Below are 16,665 nucleotides of genomic sequence, written 5' to 3' on the forward strand. Positions count from 1 at the left end.
CCCCGTCTCCTGCGCCGCGGAATCCGGCAGAGCCCTGTCGTCGGGGGACAGGGGCCCATCCCCTCACAGTCCATGCGGGGACTCAGACTCCGCAGCGTTCCTCTCCATCAGCACAGAAACTGAAAACGCTCTCCTCCCAGACTGCTCGTTGGTCGCGTGTGTGCGCACGTCCCAGGGTCCTGCCCGTATTAGACGTGAGCCGCCAGCAGGTGAGACGTGGCTACACGCGTGTGTGCGTCTGCGCCTCTGAAAGTGACGTCAACACGTGCACGTAGGAGTGACGTCCCGGAAAGTGACGTCAACACGTGCGCGTAGGAGTGACGTCCCGGAAAGTGACGACAACACGTGCACGTAGGAGTGACGTCCCGGAAAGTGACGTCAACACGTGCACGTAGGAGTGACGTCCCGGAAAGTGACGTCAACACGTGCGCGTAGGAGTGACGTCCCACTGGCTCCTGAATCGCTGGCAGCCCCGTTTGGAGGTTCTGGTCTCGGAACCCACTGGGGTGCGTGCCCCCGAACAGGCCTTTAATAACCCACCTGAGCGGGGAAGGCGTTTACCAGTGAACGTAATTGAAGCAACTGTAAGAGGCAGAGATCGGGGTGCTCACGGGAAGTCGGAGGGACTCTGGTGGGGAGCACAGGAGCGTGACCGGCGCGGGCGGTTTGCGTCCCCGGCTCACCTGGCCTTCGCGGTGATCCCTTTGCCTCTGGCGGATGACGCAGCTGGTGCTGACTCCCACAGAGCTGCTGGAGGAGGAACTGGCAACTAGCATTGGAAAGGCCATGGATGCTTTTTGGTTTTCTGGGTCCCCAGTGGACCAGAACCTGTGGACAAGGCGCTGCTGGACCTTGTGACCCACCAGCACAGACACACGGCCCCTTGCATCAGGGACTTTTGGACGAGTGTCCCTGTGTCTGGGAGGCGGTCCGATTTCCCAGCAAGACCCAGTGCCGATGCAGCCGGGGCGAGCCCTGAGCGGAGGCCGGGAAGAGCCCTTGCTGGGGTCCAGACCACAGGCCAGGCCGCCTCTCCTCATCCTCGGCCCTTGTTTGTCCAGACGCGCTCGGTGTCTGTGGCTGCTCTGTGCTGCGGACCCACCAGCTCCAGTTCCCTGCCGGGCTGCACCGCAGGCGTCTGGGAACCCCGCTGAGTTCTGCCCAGTGCGGCTGGGAGCCGGGGCGTGCCCGAGGAAGGGCTGGTGGCGGGAACGACTGCAGGACCTGCCGCCTGGCCCTAGGTTCACGGTATTTGTAAGGCAGCCCCTTGGGAGTCACCTCGATGGTCTTCGTGCCAGGCGTTCCTTGATCCCTAGTGACAGTTCAGTCTTGGGAGGACTGGAAGCATGCCCTGCGTCATTGGGCCTCCGAGGGTCTCCTTTTCCAGAGCATTCAGGTGAAGCGCTCAGCAGAGCCGCGTCCCCTGAGCGCAGTGAGCTCCTCTGCCCTGGCTGGAAGTCCTGCTGGGCTCCGGTTCTCAACCCTCCGTGGGGCCGGACTAGGTGCCCCGTTGTCCTGAGGTGCCTGCCATGCTAGGAGGGGTGGCACTTTCTTTAATCAAGTCATTTTTGTGAATTTCATAAATTGAGTCTCAAACTATAAAATGGCATCTGCGAGACCAGAGGTAGGATATGCTCGTTGCAGTTTTTTCTCTTTGAAATTCTGTTGGTCTTTGAAAATGAGCATTTTGCCCCCACTTGACCCGGGGTGACCACCCCTGAGAGCACATGGGGAGTGGGGGGCTGTGCTGGGCTCCGTCACTTTGCAGAGGCGAGGGGCCTGGACTGACTGCCAAGTGGGTCAAACCCTAGAAAAACGAAACCCTCGCACCTTCCCCCAAATTGGTCGGAGGCTGTTTATCCATCCGCACGTCCTCTGCGTCCTGGTTCGGGGATGGGAAGCAGGCATGGAGCCTGCTGTTCTGAAAGCCGACCTCGAGCTCAGGCCCAGGAGGTGCTGAGGTGCCGTCCAGCCCAGGGGTGATCCTCGGCGCTGGGATGGTCCTGAGGGGCGTAGCAGCTGGCAGGCAGCACCCGGCGAGCGCGCCATGCGGCCGATCCCTGCCCGCGTGAAGTTGGTGCTGGGCACACAGGAGCGGAAGGTGGCCACTGCCCCGTGCTGGCTCCCTGGAACCTTCCCAGCTTTGTCTTGTGTGGGTATTTTTGAAAGCCAGAAAGAGCCTGTTCCGTGACCCTTCAGCAGCGTGGGCCCACCTGGGTTTGGTGGCCCTCCTCTGCTCCTTGCCTTCCCACCAGGAACTCATCAGAAGGACGCGTCCCGAGAGTGTCCTTCAGCACAGCTGTTTCTCAGTAGCTCCGTGAGAGGAACCCTCTGAGATCCGTGGTTCCCAAGTGGTGGTCCCTGGTCCCGTGACCCTGCCCCCCGGGAACCTGTCAGACACCCAGCCCTGCCCCAGACCACAGAGCTGCCTGTTGGAGGGTCTCCAGGCGATTCTTGCGCATGATAAAGTTTGAGGGGCATGGTTGCAGGAACGCGGCACGAGGGCCGGCCCAGACACACGGCCCCGTCTGTGACCTCTGAGTCCTCCTCCCGCTGCCCTCCCCTTTTGCCATGGCTACATATGCGTGTGACGGGCACTTACTTAATCTTTTTTAATGGACTAACTTAAATAGGTTTCATAAAAAGCTGCTACTGAGGAATCAGGGGCATCTGATGCCGTAGTCGATCTCTCCCCAGGACACATGGGCGCGAATCCATAACTGGGCAGCCAAGGGTACCTGTGCACCGTGCAGACCCGTCCTGCACCCGCCCCCAGGACTGGGCCCTGCCCTCCGACTGTGGCAGCAAGGGCACCCCGCGCTTCCTTTAGGATGATTCGCAGTTCAAGAAAGGGGAGAGGGGAAGAAGAAGGGCCCTGGCCTCCCGCGGTGAACAGCCTGCGTTTCAGAGGCGGAGTCCGTTGGGGTGATCCTCCCACCGCCATCGATGTCGAGAGCAGATAATAACAATAATCTCCGCCATTGTTTAAAAGCACAGATGTGGCACTTAATAGACTCATTCACAGTCACTCCACTTGCAAGTTTTGCTCCTGAATATCGTATCACAAGGGAATGCGAAATCCTCTAATTAAACATGATTTGAAAAGCAGCAGAAAATTGAGATGATGAGCGTTCTGGGGAAGGAGAGTCAAGGATTCCCTGCGTGGGAGCGGGGAAGCCCGAGCGAGCGTCCTGCGGGCGCCTTGCTCCCTCCAGAAGGGCCCTCAGCGGGGTGAGCGAGACACCCTTGTCCTGTGGTAGGGACATCCGGCAGTGGGCAGCCGAGCCCCTCGGGAAGCTGGCGGGCGCGGCATGCCCGGGAAGCCACGTCCACGCTGGGTCCCGGCTCTGCCTGTCTCAGGTGCAGTCAGAAGCCCATCTGCTCCCAGTAGACCTCTCCTCACAGTTGAGGAGAAGCTCGCCATCGCGAAGCTGTCGGAACAGGTGCGTGTCCGTCCTACGGCACCTCTTTTGCTCCTCCTCGGGCAGAAGTGAGATCTCCCCTTCCCCTGCTCCATGCTGGGCCTCCAGGGGACACTGCCTGTCCTGTTCCCTTCTCCACGAGGCCATGCGTGGACACCAGCTGGTTTTGAGGAAGGGACCATAGTGTGAAAAACAGAAGAATAATCTCGAAGATGGTAAATCAGGCTGGGTGTTGAGGGGGCCTTCCCTGCTCTTCTTCATGGGATCGCTTGTGATCAGCCATTGGTGTGGCTGAGCGGGTCACATCCAAATGATCGGCCATCAGTGTGGCTGAGCGGGTCACATCCAAGTGATCGGCCATCGGTGTGGCTGAGCGGGTCACATCCAAGTGATCAGCCATCGGTGTGGCTGAGCGGGTCACGTCCAAGTGATCAGCCATCAGTGTGGCTGAGCCGGTCACATTCTAGTGGACTGATGGTGTAGTTCACAGATATCTGCTGCTGGGTTTTTTATTATCATCATTTGATTTTAAAACCGAAGCCCCGTTCTGTTCTCACATGCAGCCTCATTGTGGGGAAGTCCTTGGGTCAAATCCGTTCAGACCCAGGAAACCCCTGGTCTGGCCTTGGGTCTCACTGGATGTGGGAGCAGCTGGCAAAGTCACAGGCCTGTGAAGTGGAGAGAGGAGGAGCAGGAGGAGGACCCCTTCCTGAGAGAGGCCACTGGAGAACTGAGTGAATTCATGAAAGGGTTTTAAGATGAGGGTGGCTCGTGGGGACCCTGTGGGGTGTGACCACAGGCTGGTGCCTCATGTGGCTGTCATTTCTGGGGCCGTACAGGGGAGACGGCTCCCCAGGCACCCGGCATCTGACTGAGCTCCCTGTGGGACTGGGTCTGCCATCCAGACCAGCAGGCCGGCTCTGGTGGACACTGCCCGGACGTTGCCGTGGGCCCCTCCGTGTGGCTGGCGCCCTCTCGGGCCCTACTTGAGTCAGAGCATCAGTGACCAGGTGGCCATTGGTGCCCACTGCGGTGCGTGTCTTGGGCAGGAGTGCACAGAGGTGGCAGGTGCAGGGCAGGGCAGGGCAGCCACTTGCCCTGCGTTAGCACAGCTCTAACGACTGCACCCGCCCCACGACTGTCCTCCTGGACAGAAACACTGTCCCTGAGAGAACGGGGAAGTCCACTCCATCGGAGCTAAATAGGGATCTTCAGCACGGAGCCATCCCCGGGACCTGGGAAAGACCCCCCGGCACTGGTTCCTCAGGAGATCCGCCATGGAGGTCTGCGTGGGCCTACGAGAACGTCCCTGCCCACCCGTCGGATATCAGAAGATGGGCTTCAGGGAACAAGCACAGTAACTCTGGAAAATCAAAAGAAAGTGAAGTTTCAAAAAGGCCTCTGGTCCTGGTCAGCTGGTTTTAGACCAGGGTCGCCGAGCACTGGTTGGGTTAGAACAGCATCCTCCTCACGTGCTGGGGAGCAACGTTCCGCAGAAGGCAGCCGGAGCCTTTCCAGGCGACACACGCAAACATCAGCTCAAAGTGGACGGTGGAGCCACATGTGAGCCGGGGCTGTCCACGGAGAGCAGCCACGAGGACCGGCCCTAAGGGGCCTGGGTCGGCAATATTTTCTTAGATAGGACAACAAAAGCACAAGGGACCAAAGGAACCCAGATACGAGGACTCTCCGTGCTTCCAAGCCGCCATGAGACTGAAAGCCAGCCCGGAGTGGAGCGGCTGTGGGCAGGGCGTCCGAACCCAGAACATCCACGTCTGCATTTTTTGCAGCTTAACGATGCAAGGACAACCCAACTGCGAAGCAGGGAAGACCTTGAATGGACGTTTCTCTCGAGGAGCTGAAACAACGCAGCGAGCAGAGACAAGCACATGTACAAAGGTGTCCCTGGCAGCACTGTCCACAGTAGCCGCTGTGGACGACAGCCCAAGGATGGACGAGGAAGACGTGCTGTGTGTGACGGGATAGTATTCAGGCATAAAAAGGAATGAAGTACGGGTAAGTTCTAGAAGGTGGGTGGATGAACCCTCTTACGCTAAGCAAAAGCGTCTGATTTCGTATGAAATGACCAGAATGGTCGAATCTCTGGAGAGAGGAGGTAGGGAGGTAGCATTGTGATCCACAGGGGTGGATGTCTGGGGGAAACAGGAGTGACTCCTGCAGGGTCCGGGTTTGTTTCGGGGGAGCCATAAAAGTATTCTCGAATGAGGCTGTAACGACGGTTACAGAACCCGACGGACACACTCAGAACCAGCGGAGGAGGCGCTTTGGGTGTGTGGACGGTGTGAAGTGTGACCAGTGAAACTGGAAGGAGGAGCACGGGGTCCCACATGCTGAGTGGGTGGAGGTGACCGTCTCCCATGACCTCATCTGCCGGGTAACTCACTGCGGCCGCAAACGCGGCTCGTGGTTTGGCAGGGTTTCGGTAGTGGGCACGGGGCACCCTTCTGCTGCAGATGAATCAGAAACGTAAAGAGGAGGAAAACGGGTTAGAAAAGGGCGGAAAACGAGTCAGGGGGAGCGTGAAGACTGGCCTGAGGACCTGGCCACCGCCCGGCGAGGGCTGAGCACGTGCTGCGGGTGGAGGGCGCTGGCATCTGCCTTGGCAGGAGCGCCCCGGGCCGCAGGGAGGTCCTGGTGTTCTCTCCCCCTCCTCAGGAGACGCCTCCCCTCGGCACCACGGGGCACGTTGAGCTTGTGGCACTACGGGTGTTGCTCAGGACGCCCGTCCCCAAACCTGGGAAGTTGTCCTCGCGTTCGCTGGGCTGACGTCAGGGTTCTGGTTTGGGGATTGGGTCAGGGAGTGAGCTGGGCGTGCAGCCACTGAGCCACCCAGAGGAAGCATCGCCGCTATGGGGGACCGTGAGGCCCGGCCGGGCGCTGAAGGTCGGCTGCCGCTGCGCGGGAGGAACAGAGGGAGCAAGAGTGTCCACTGTCCTGGGCGCGCCCCCGCATCGGGCACCATCCTGCTCCTGTGGCGAGCTCGGCTTCTCATCTGAAGTGCCGTCGCCATCCCTGTGTTAAAACTGCGTTTGACTCTCACAGAGAATCATCCAGAAAACTAAGTCAACAGGCTCGTCTCGAAAGCAGAGTGTCTGTTCCTTAGGTTCCAGGTTAATCAAAACTGGAAGGGTCTTGCCAGTGTGTTCTGTACTTTTGCTAAATTCTCATCTTCGAGTATGAATTAAAGAAAAAAATCGGCAAGCACTAATCGAGTATACGGACCCAGAAATCGAACGGAACAACGTGGTCACTGTCTGGTGTTCTCGAGTCTTCCCAACGTTCCTCGAGCCGCGCTGTGTGGGGGGCCGAGTCTGCGGCGATGGCCAGCGATCCTGCATCTAGGCGTGTCCCCCGAGGGAGTCCATCGTGGAAACAAAACAAAAAGCCTCCTCCTTCCACCAGGGGCCCTGAACGTCTCGAAGGCCACCTCTGGGGCAGGCACGCCCAGATCCCCTCCGAGCCCAGCGAGCCGTTCTGCGCCCTGGCGCCAGCAGGCCGCGCGGGTGGGCAACACGCGGTCCAGGCACGGGGTCGCTGGGCTCACGTGTGCCGCCGTTGCTCACCCTGTGCTGAGCTGAGTCGACTCGTCCAAAACCCCGACTTCCTCAGTTTTTGTGTCCCTTCCCATCCCTTCTGAGCCCAAGGTTCTGCCCGAGGTCTCCCGGGCGGGTCAGCAGGTCCTCCCGTGGGACGGGGCCGAGTGTCTTCCGACTTTGGATGCCCCCGGCTGTCCCGCAGGGCCTGGTGGTTGTCCTTGGGCCGTTGAGGATGATACCAAGTGGGACTCGGGCGATTCCTAGAGGAGAGGAGTTTTTATTCAGGCCTTGAAGCCGTCACAAAAATAACTGAACCGTCCATGCACGGCTTTGTCACGGTGAACCCAAGGGCAATGCATGGCTCTGAGGCTTTCATTAACAATAAATGAAACAACAACAACAAAAAAGACGCTGATCCTGTCCCAAGAATAGAAAGGGCTGGGATGTGCCTCAGTGGATGGCGGCCCTGGCTTCCATCCCCAGTCCCCACAGTAAACTGCCCAGAGAGCAGGACACGCCCACATCATCTCTGCGCCATGAATGTCCGTTACCTTCTCTCACATTATGTCCAGCACACACCGCCTCGCCCAGGAGGTGCAGCTGCGTGACCCTTGACCGTCCCTAGCCGGGGACGTTCCCTGTGTGCCCAGCAGACGCCTGGGTTCCAAGGTGGAGAATCAGGGAAGGTGTGAGGCGTGGCTGAGGAGCGTGGAGGGGCTACAGTGCGCTGGTGGCAGCTCTCGTCCAGGGAGCCTCCCGTCTCCCCAGCGGGTCTCCCAGCAGAAGTGGCTCCTACCCGGGATGTTGGGCCGGTGCCCGTGACTTCCAGCATCACTTGCGGACCTACGGAGCGGGAGGGAACCCCATGTCTGAGTGGGTGACTCGGAGCCCTCAGCTGGAGCCAAGAGGGTGGACCAGCCCATCACTAAGTGACGTTCTCAAAGACGGGCTGCTCACCTGAGAAGCTGGTGGCAAAATTCCATCAGGTGTAAAAGGAACAGTACGGTTCTTCACGCATCCGTTTATCAAAAGCGTTTGCGTTTGTGTGGGTTGTAGGGCGATTCTTCCTTTTCAGTACTTACCACGTTTTTCACAACACACATGCTTACAGAAGTCTGAGAATACTTTCCAGAACCTCAGTGAAGGGCGTGCGGGTCTAGCCCAGTGGCAGGTGCCTGCCTAGCCTGCAGGAGGCAAATGACATCCTAGTAAAGTTAAGCAAAGTATGAAGGATTGCCGCTGTTCTTTTAATCTTAAACCATGAGAGGAACACATTTTGGGGTTTTTGGTTCATTTGTGATTGTCTTCTCTCAGAATAGGTGCGAGTTCTAGGACCCTTGATGTTTTCTTTCTATGTTGTCAGCAACTGTTTTTTCTAGATACCTTTTTAGTTGCAGTGGGCACCACACCTTGATTTCTGTGTGTTCATGTGGTGCTGAGGATGGAACCAGGGCCTCACCTGGGCCAGGCGAGCGCTCCTCCCGAGCCCCACCCGAGCCCCAGCCGCAGCTTTGGGTTCGGTTTGTGTCCTGTTTCACTGGGGCACCGTTGGGAGCTGCCCGCGGGTCGGGGCGTCGCGCCCTCTGCTGCCGCCCCTCTGCCCCGGGCACCCGCCTGCCCGCTGGCAGGCGTCTTGTGAGGGGCGCTTCCTGGACTTGCTGTTGGCTGAGTTTTGTCTGCTTCGGGCTCCCTGCTTGCTTCCTGGTTTAGGGCAGAGCACTTCATCGCTCTTCACGAGTTGCCCTCGATTTCTGGCGGAATCGTTGAGGGGCCAAGGAGGACCTGGCCGTGCCCGAGCGTTAGCCGCGTGCTCCTCCTGGGGGCTCCTGACACTCTCCCTAGGGACTGACCGCCTTGGAAGTCAGGGACAAGTGGTGTTAGCGTGCCGCACTCCAAGGTGTGCCTCGGTAGCAGATAGGAGCAGGCGTCCACAGTGACATGAACCGCAGCCCCGCACGTGTGTGTGTGCATGCGTGTGTGTGCACGTGTGCGTGTGTGTGTACGTGTGCGTGTGTGCGTGTGCACGCAGTGTGCATGTGTGTGCATGCGTGTGCACGTGTGTGCATGTGTGCGTGTGCGTGTGTGTGCATGCATGTGCGCGTGTGCGTGTGCACGCGTGTGCGTGTGTGTGCGTGTGTGTGTGCGTGTGCGCGTGTGTGCATGTGTGTGCATGCGTGTGCGCATGTGTGCACGTGTGCGTTTGCACGTGTGCGTGTGTGTGCGTGTGTGTGATCATACGTCACTGCCCTTGAATTGGAAGGCAGCCCCCGCGGTTGCCGGCCGCCCTCCCCTGCAGGGAAGGTGCCCTCCGGGAAGGAGGCCTCACTGTTGGCGCTGCATTTCCGTGTGGCGGGCTCGGGTCGTGGAAGGGACTGTGAAGATGGTGCGTCTGGGAGAAGTCTGGATGCAGAAGCCCAGGAGAGGTCGAGAGTAGGTTCTCCGCGGAGCGCACAGGGCCCCTCCCCAGCACCACCTGGCTCCCATCAAAGCGCCCGTGACTTGGATCCGGTGGCCGGATCATTCTGGTTGATTGGAGCCCCGCTGGGGTGTTGACCCCTTCCTGCTCGCCCTCACCCATCGGAACGGCAGCAGGGGGATCCCGCTGCCTGGTCAGCGTATTTTCTAGAACCGGATCGTGGGCCGGGAGATACGGTTCTTGCCGAATCATCTGTTGTCGTTCTGAATTACCAGCTTGTACTCGGCCTCGCTGAGGACACTCGGCGTGTGAGCACGTCTGTGGCGGCGTTTCAGGGGAAGCAGCAGAGCTCTGGCTCTGGCTGGCAGAGGGGACCCACAGCCGAGTAGGGCGCCGCAGCCTCTGCAGAGCCTCCGCTGCCCAGGCCGGCCTCTCCCCAGCGGGAGCCCGTGGGCAGGCGGCGGGCACATGTGTTCCTCCCGGGTGGGCCGTGGCGCCGAGGGTCTGTGCCCAGCCCAGCACTTCACGCCTGCCTCCAGAGCACGGGGCGGAACCAGTGGGGGCTCCGTGGGAAATGGCAGGCCCCTCACCTCCACACCGGGCTCCGCGCGTCCCTGTCCCGGCCGTCCACACTGGGTGGGGCCCGTCCCGGGTGTCCTCTGCTGGGGTGGCCTGGCGGCACATTCACGCCTGTCTCGTGCTCTCTTTCAGCCTGTCCCACGAGGAGCACCCGCACAGCCACCCTCTGTACGGACACGGCGTGTGCAAGTGGCCCGGCTGCGAGGCCGTGTGCGAGGACTTCCCGTCGTTTCTCAAGTAAGTGGGGCCCTGACCTGTGCTGTGGCCGTCCCCACGCGGCTTTCGCTGGGCTGACCTCGGCCTGGCTGCCGCGGGTCCCCTGCCCCGCTGGGTCCAGCCGCAGTGAGGAGTCCCTGCAGGAGGAGGGCGATGGGGACCCGTTGGGAGCCTGTCCTCGGCGTGCCCGCGATTTCTTTTTCAGACTTGGGGTGACTTGGCTCCCGCTTTTCATTTAGACGGTCAGATCGGTGGCACCCATGCGGCCTTGTTACACCGGGTGGCTGCACCGGAGGGCGCAGCTGGGCGCTGGGCCCCTTCTGGGCTGCGAGGCCGAGGTCGTGGCGCGGCAGGAACGCTCCTGATCTGCTCCTGACCTTACCAGCCTTGCTCCTGACCCTTGTCCAGCCTCCCGGGCTCGGAGGGAGAAAGCAGCCCGCGTCCCGGGGTTCCCGCCCCAGGGGAGCAGGCCACCCCTTGGCCCTGCGCACCCACCCGATCTAGGGGAGGCAGCAGGGGTCCCCGCCTAAAGGTGCCACCAGCCTGCCAACTCGCCTGGCTCCCCTGCTGGCCTGAGAGTCCCATGGCCTCTACACGCAGGCAGCCCCGCTCCTCCCGCTCTCCGGCCGCAGCACCTACGTGGGGTGGGGGTGCTTTCTCTGAAGCTGTTCCCCCTCCCTCGAGCCCCAGGGAAGAGGCAGGCCCATTCGCCCGGGTCTCCCTGCGGGGCCTCCCTTGCGGGGCCAGCCTGACTCCCTGTCTGCCTGTAGGGACCCGGCAGGGATGCGCCCTGAGACTCGCGGTCTGGTGAATGTGGCGTTCTGATGAACGCAGATTCACGATGAAGGTTGAAGCGCTAGAATTAAGAGATGTGCAGGCGCGAAGCACCCATCTTACGTCGCCATAAATAAAGGGAGGGAAGGCCCCGGAGTGGGGCGGTGAGGGCAGGGACGGGGCGGGTCGCCTCCCAGGCCTGCTGCTCGGGTCCAGGTGAACCCAGGTCAGGGACGACCGTGATTCAGCAGCAAAAAAGGAGAGGACCGAAGTCGCACTGAGCCTGGAGAGCTGCGGTGCTGTTCTAAAGGAATCCGCAGCCCTCCATGGTCACCGGTCAGATGGGTGGAATCCACTTCCTTCTGCGTACAAATGGCTGCTCCCGATCCCTGTGCTGTCACCTGCCCTCATCCGCCTCAGTGCAGTCATGTGCTGAGAGGAAAGGGCCGGGCGGGGTTCCCTCCCAGCTCCAGCTCCCTCTTCTGCACTGGCCCTGGGCGAATGTCCCCTGATGTCCCTCCCGTAGAGGTGGCGGATAGACGCGGGTAACTGTGACCTACAAAGTCCCGCGAGCTGAGGAAGGGCTGTCCACACCGCGTGGCCTGCATCCACCGTGGCCTCAGAAAGGGGGTGCCAGGCTGCGGTTCACCCGCTGGGCACTCGGTGGCCTGTGCGTCCAGGCTGGGTGTCCTCGAACGCCCCGGCCGGCGCTGACGTCGAGACGCCTAGGACTAGGTGTTGGCGAGATACAGATCCGCAGACAGGCGGACGGGAGGTGTGTCTGTAGATAGGTGTGAGATAAGGTCTGGAGCTGGGGTCAGACGTGGGGGAGGGAACAGCGGGCGGAGGGAGCCGGTCGTTCCGAACTTCCCCTACTCGAGGGAAGGACCTCGGGACAGTTGGACAGGGGCCTGCGCTTGATTCCCGTTGAGAAGGTCCCTGTCACCTCTGAGGACTGAGGACGTCGGCTCCGGGTCTGGGCTCAGAGGCCACCTGGTAGCTTTCGGTTGTGTTTTGACTCGGCAGGTCCCAGCCCCCGGGGGCCCAGTGTAGTTGGAGTGACCACTGTCAGGTGGCAGCGATTGCTTGGCTCTTTCCTGTTGCTTGTTAATTGACTTGTGTTTTTCAGAAGACTAGTTTGCAACTTGTACAGACCTAACTTGAGTTGGCTCAAGGACAACCAGACCCGACCGACAAGTTGGGGATGATAACTGGCTCCTGTAAACGGGGAAGTGCAGTCGTGCCGCTGGCTTCAGGCACGGCTGCATCCAGCTGCTAACGCGGGCTGTTAGAGTATCGATTTTCTGTTGGCTCTGTGTCACCTTCATTCTTGGACCCGGTCCAAGTGGAACTGTTGAGCGCAGGCTCTCATTGGTCCAGACCGAGTCCTGTGTTCTGGGCTTGAGCCAATCACAGTGCAGCACCCAGGCTTGCATCACACGCCAGCCTCCAGAGCCGGAGCCGCTCACGCTAGGGAGCCTGCAGGGCACCCGAGACCCGGCTCCAGAGAAAGACGTGTACTGATCTGGGAAGGACGCGCACGCACTGAGGAGGGAGAAACCCTGTGGAGCCCAGGGTTCTCGGCCTTCCCCTGGACTGCTCATGGTCTGGGCTTGGGAGCGAGGTTTCAATGGTCAGGAAGGCAGCGCGGCCCCCCGTAGCGGGCCCTGGGTCGACACAGGGGAGCCAGCCGGTCACCTCGCAGCTCTGTCCGGTCTGCAGGAAATCAGGGCGGCTGGCAGGAGGACTGGAGGAGGGACCCGCACTCCTCTGGGGCCCGGGGAGAGCCACGTGGCTCCTGTGAAGGTTCTGCCTGACGGACGTTCCTCAGCGGCGTTCAGCCTTCTAGTGAGAGTTTGCAGTGACGGCCCTGCCCAGCAGGCCCATTCCGGGTCTTTCCCCGTAGTGACTCATTTAACCCTGGTAGCCTCCTGATTGGGATGGCACTGTAGCGTCCTTACCGACACCCAGGCTAAGGAAACCAAGGCACAGAGAGGCCAAGTGCTTTACCTGAGGTCACACAGCCAGCGAGAGGAGGAGGCAGGGTCTGAACAGACAGCGTAGCTGGGGCCAAGGCGGTCTGCTCGCGGACTGTGCTTTACTTGTTTGTTTGTTTTTGACAACTTGCTTTCTCCTGAAAGAGGTGGCTGTAGGAGCGTTTTGGAGAAAGGCGGATGAAGTAGTGCGGCCACGTACCTCTCCCAGAGTGTCCTTTGATCCAGTCCAGCATGCTGGTGACGGCCTCTCGTCACTGGCTGCCGGAGCTGAGGGGCACCTCGTGTAGAGTGTCCGGCCTGCTCACGGGTGCTGGGAGTGTCCGCCCCCCTTGTCTACCCAAGTGTATTTCTCAGGAGGGACAGCCGTAAATATCCACGAATTCTGACCTCCCACTTGAGGAAGGGGCTGTGGCTGTGCAGAGCACGGATGTGTCAGATCAGGGGAGCCTCTTTGTGTGTGCGTGCCAGGAGCCGAACTCACAGGCTCTCGACTGAGCTGCAGCCCTGGTACTTTTCTAACAGAAAAATTAATTCATTATTTTTAATTTTGAGACAGAGTCTGGCTGTGTTGCTGAGGCTGGCCTCCAACTTGAGATCCTCCAGCCTCAGCCTCCCTAGTGACCAGGATGGCAGGCGTGCCCCACTGTGCCCAGCTAGAAGAGACCTTTTTTTGGTAACATTTTTAATCGTGACTTTTTGGTGAACTGACCCCCACGGCCAGGTCCCTCAGGTGCAGGGATGGTACATTTTCCCCAGGACGAAGCAGACAGTCGGTATCCTCAAGGTCTGCAGGCGGCACCCTCTGTCAATAACTCCGCTCTGCTCCTTGGGGAGCCCTGGGGTGTCAGGTGCTGGGTGAGGTGGGAGCCTAGCTGTGCCCCTTGAACGGTGTGCTGACCTCTGACCTGGGGCCACATGTCTGTGTCACCCCGTGTTTCTGGCTGGGGATGTTTTCACAACCCCTGGACGCTCGCTTCCTGGGTTGGGCCCGTTTGGGGTGCTCTGCGTTTTGGGGGTGCCTCCTGCTGGGCAGGCCCCGTTATCTCACTCCCTGGCCTCAGGTGCCTGGTTTCCTGGTGCAGGGACAGCAGCTTTGGTAACTCACTCTGGCTTCCGTGGCTCCTGGTGTGAGATGGAGCCGCCGGGGGGCGGAGCTCCAGGTGACAGCCACGTGCGGCACAGGGTCGCTTCACGGGCACACGTGAGGCTCCGCTCTCCCTCCGAGCCAGAGCCCCCGCCTCCTGCGGTCAGGCCGCAGTGCTGTCCCCGAGCGCCCGGCCGTCTCAGAGGTGGATACCCTTCCGGGAGCCGCGCCTCACCCTGGCTGGAGGCAGCTGACCCCAGGCCAGCCTCGCGTCTGTGTGGCTCCGAGGCTCCGAGGCCGAGTCCTCCCTCTCTGCCGTTGTGGCGCTGACTGAGAGCAGCAGGTGCCGGCTCACTGACGACATGGGAGCCCTGCGTGGCTGGGCTCCTGGGGCAACACAAAGCAAACACACGCCCGCGTCCAGGAGGTGACGCGCTGGCTCCTGGCCGCTTCCTAACACCGGCCGCCCATTCTTTTTTTTTTGGTCCCCTGGTCCCCGTCCGATCCGGTTGAAGACAGTCTTCGCGGTGAGCCTGGGGTCTCTTTCTTGCCTTTCCTTGAAGAGAACACGTTTTAAAAGGCTCTGCCTGCCGCGGTACCTGGCCAGGTGGCAGCGGGCCGGGCAGCCCTTCTCCTGTGTCTAACTGAGGAGGTGAGATCCGAAAATCAGGCCACGCTCGCGGGCAGGCCGGGCCCGCTGTGCCCTGGCCGGGTCGCCCGGTCTCCGGCTCCTCCCGGAGCCCAGGCCCTGCCCGCCTGCTGACTTCCCTGAGGCCGCGACTCTGCAGCGAGAGGACCCTCCCGGGCCCTGCTTGGTTTCCACTTGGCTGTTTCTTTTTCTTTGACTGTTTTTCATGGAGAAAAGCCCCATGCGGAAACCAGAGGTTCCTTTGCGTGTTAGTCAGATGCATGTGATTTATGAAAGCCAAAGTGAATCCGGCGAGAGCTCGAGTGCAGGACTGGCAGAGAGACCCCGAAAGGAAAGACCAGAGATGGGCCGCTCACCCCCTCCGCCGGGCCCAGGGCCACAGACGGTGGGAGACATTTTGTGGGGACCTGGCTTTTTAAGGTTTTCTTGTGTGAATTTTACTTTTCAAAACTGTGAGGAGCTGTGTGTGAAAGGAACCGGGAGTGTGCTCTGTCTGTTTTCACAAGTGTTTTTATCATGGTAACATCTTGTTTACTTTAGTTCCCGGCCTAAAACGACTTGGAACATGTTAAGAAAACATTGCGAGAAAGCCCGACAAAGAGGCCTTTGTGGAGTGGCCCCGCCAGGCTGCGGGATCACAAAGGTGTTAACTTCCAGCCCCTTAAGCACTTCCACATGAAATTCCAGCAACTGTGTTTGCGGTTTTGGAAAAACAAAGTGCATGTTAAAGAAGCCAGGTATACGCTAATGCGTGCCGAAGGAGCCGGGATCATAAATGGTTTCAAACCCTCTGTGGCTCTGGCCGGCCCACCAGCCTGGTGCGGAGACCCTCCCCTGGAGCTGAGCCTGAGCCCCAGTACCAGCCTCCCCCTCGGGTCTGAGGCGAGAATGGCAAACTGCATTTTTGGAGTTTGTTTTTTTTTTTTTTTTTTTTTTAATGAAATTGACTTCTCTCCTCACCCGGCCTTTTCCAGTTGTCTTAGAAGAATGAAAATTGGGTGTTACCAAGGAAAACATCTCTTTCCCCTTGAAACGTGGCTTCTTGAACCTTGTTGACGCTGCTCAGGAGTTCAGGACCTGCCCGGCTGCTGAGAGGTCAGCGCGGCCCAGATCCCACAGTGCCCTCTAGCGATGCGTGGGGTACTGGAGGGAGAGGTGGCCGACCTTGCGCACCCCTGCGCTCCGGGAGAAGCAAACAACCTTTGAGCACTTTTTTTTTTTTTTTTCCCGACAGATTTTAGTTAGAGATGCAAATGAAATTTAAATTTTCCTTACGATCTCAAAAGCATTAGAAATATTTTTGAACGCGCTTCTGCGTCTATAGCTGCAGATGTATACACGCACGTGTGTGTTCCGGTAGGTGGGTTGTTGTGGGTTCTTATATTTTTAGAGCCTTCGGTTAGCTTAGGTATTTCACGTGATCATTTCCGGCGTGTAATTAGAAGGCATTACTTAAAAGACAGGGATCATCTTTGCTCCATGCTTTTATTGACACTGTCTACCATATTATGGCCATGTCTAAATGGTAAAATTTATTATTAGCAATAGTGTCACAAAAGTCTGAGACAGCGATTTTCCTTTCAATAAAAGTAGTTAAAAACCTTTTAGAAAATCCATAATTTTGATTGCTGGTACTTCATAAATGTATAACTGGTACTTTTTAGCTGTCTCTTTAGGGAAAAATGAGTTTTATCACCTGCGGTACCTGGGTTAATGAAATTGTGTGTTGGAATTTAGCCAGGACAAAAGATGAGATCATTCTGAGGCACTAATATTGGCAACAGGTCTCATAAAAAGCTCTGACTCTTGAGTGAAGTATCATTCGATTTTTTTTATTATTATTATTTTATTTAAATCGAGAGGTTAAGTTAGTTGTCATTTTCGAAGTTTCTGAACTCGTGAGATTCTCGTCTGGCCTCACGTTCTGAGTCCAGTGGCCTGCAGACCTGGGCAGAGCCAAGAGAAACAGAG

At 59.0% G+C, this 16,665-nt stretch overlaps 1 protein-coding gene across 8 annotated transcripts in view; it reads left to right on the plus strand.

Annotated features, from left to right (window-relative positions):
* Foxp1 (forkhead box P1) overlaps window positions 1-16,665 on the plus strand; it is a 513,865-nt gene that overhangs the window by 460,064 nt on the left and 37,136 nt on the right. For all 8 annotated transcript variants that reach the window (XM_047534814.1, XM_047534811.1, XM_047534812.1 and 5 more), the window contains one exon: window positions 10,107-10,211. In XM_047534814.1, coding sequence (XP_047390770.1) covers window positions 10,107-10,211 — 105 coding nt within the window. The remainder of the gene's footprint in view (window positions 1-10,106; window positions 10,212-16,665) is intronic.

The sequence above is a fragment of the Sciurus carolinensis genome, chromosome 19 (assembly GCF_902686445.1).
Source record: "Sciurus carolinensis chromosome 19, mSciCar1.2, whole genome shotgun sequence".
NCBI classification, from domain to species: Eukaryota; Metazoa; Chordata; class Mammalia; order Rodentia; family Sciuridae; genus Sciurus; species Sciurus carolinensis.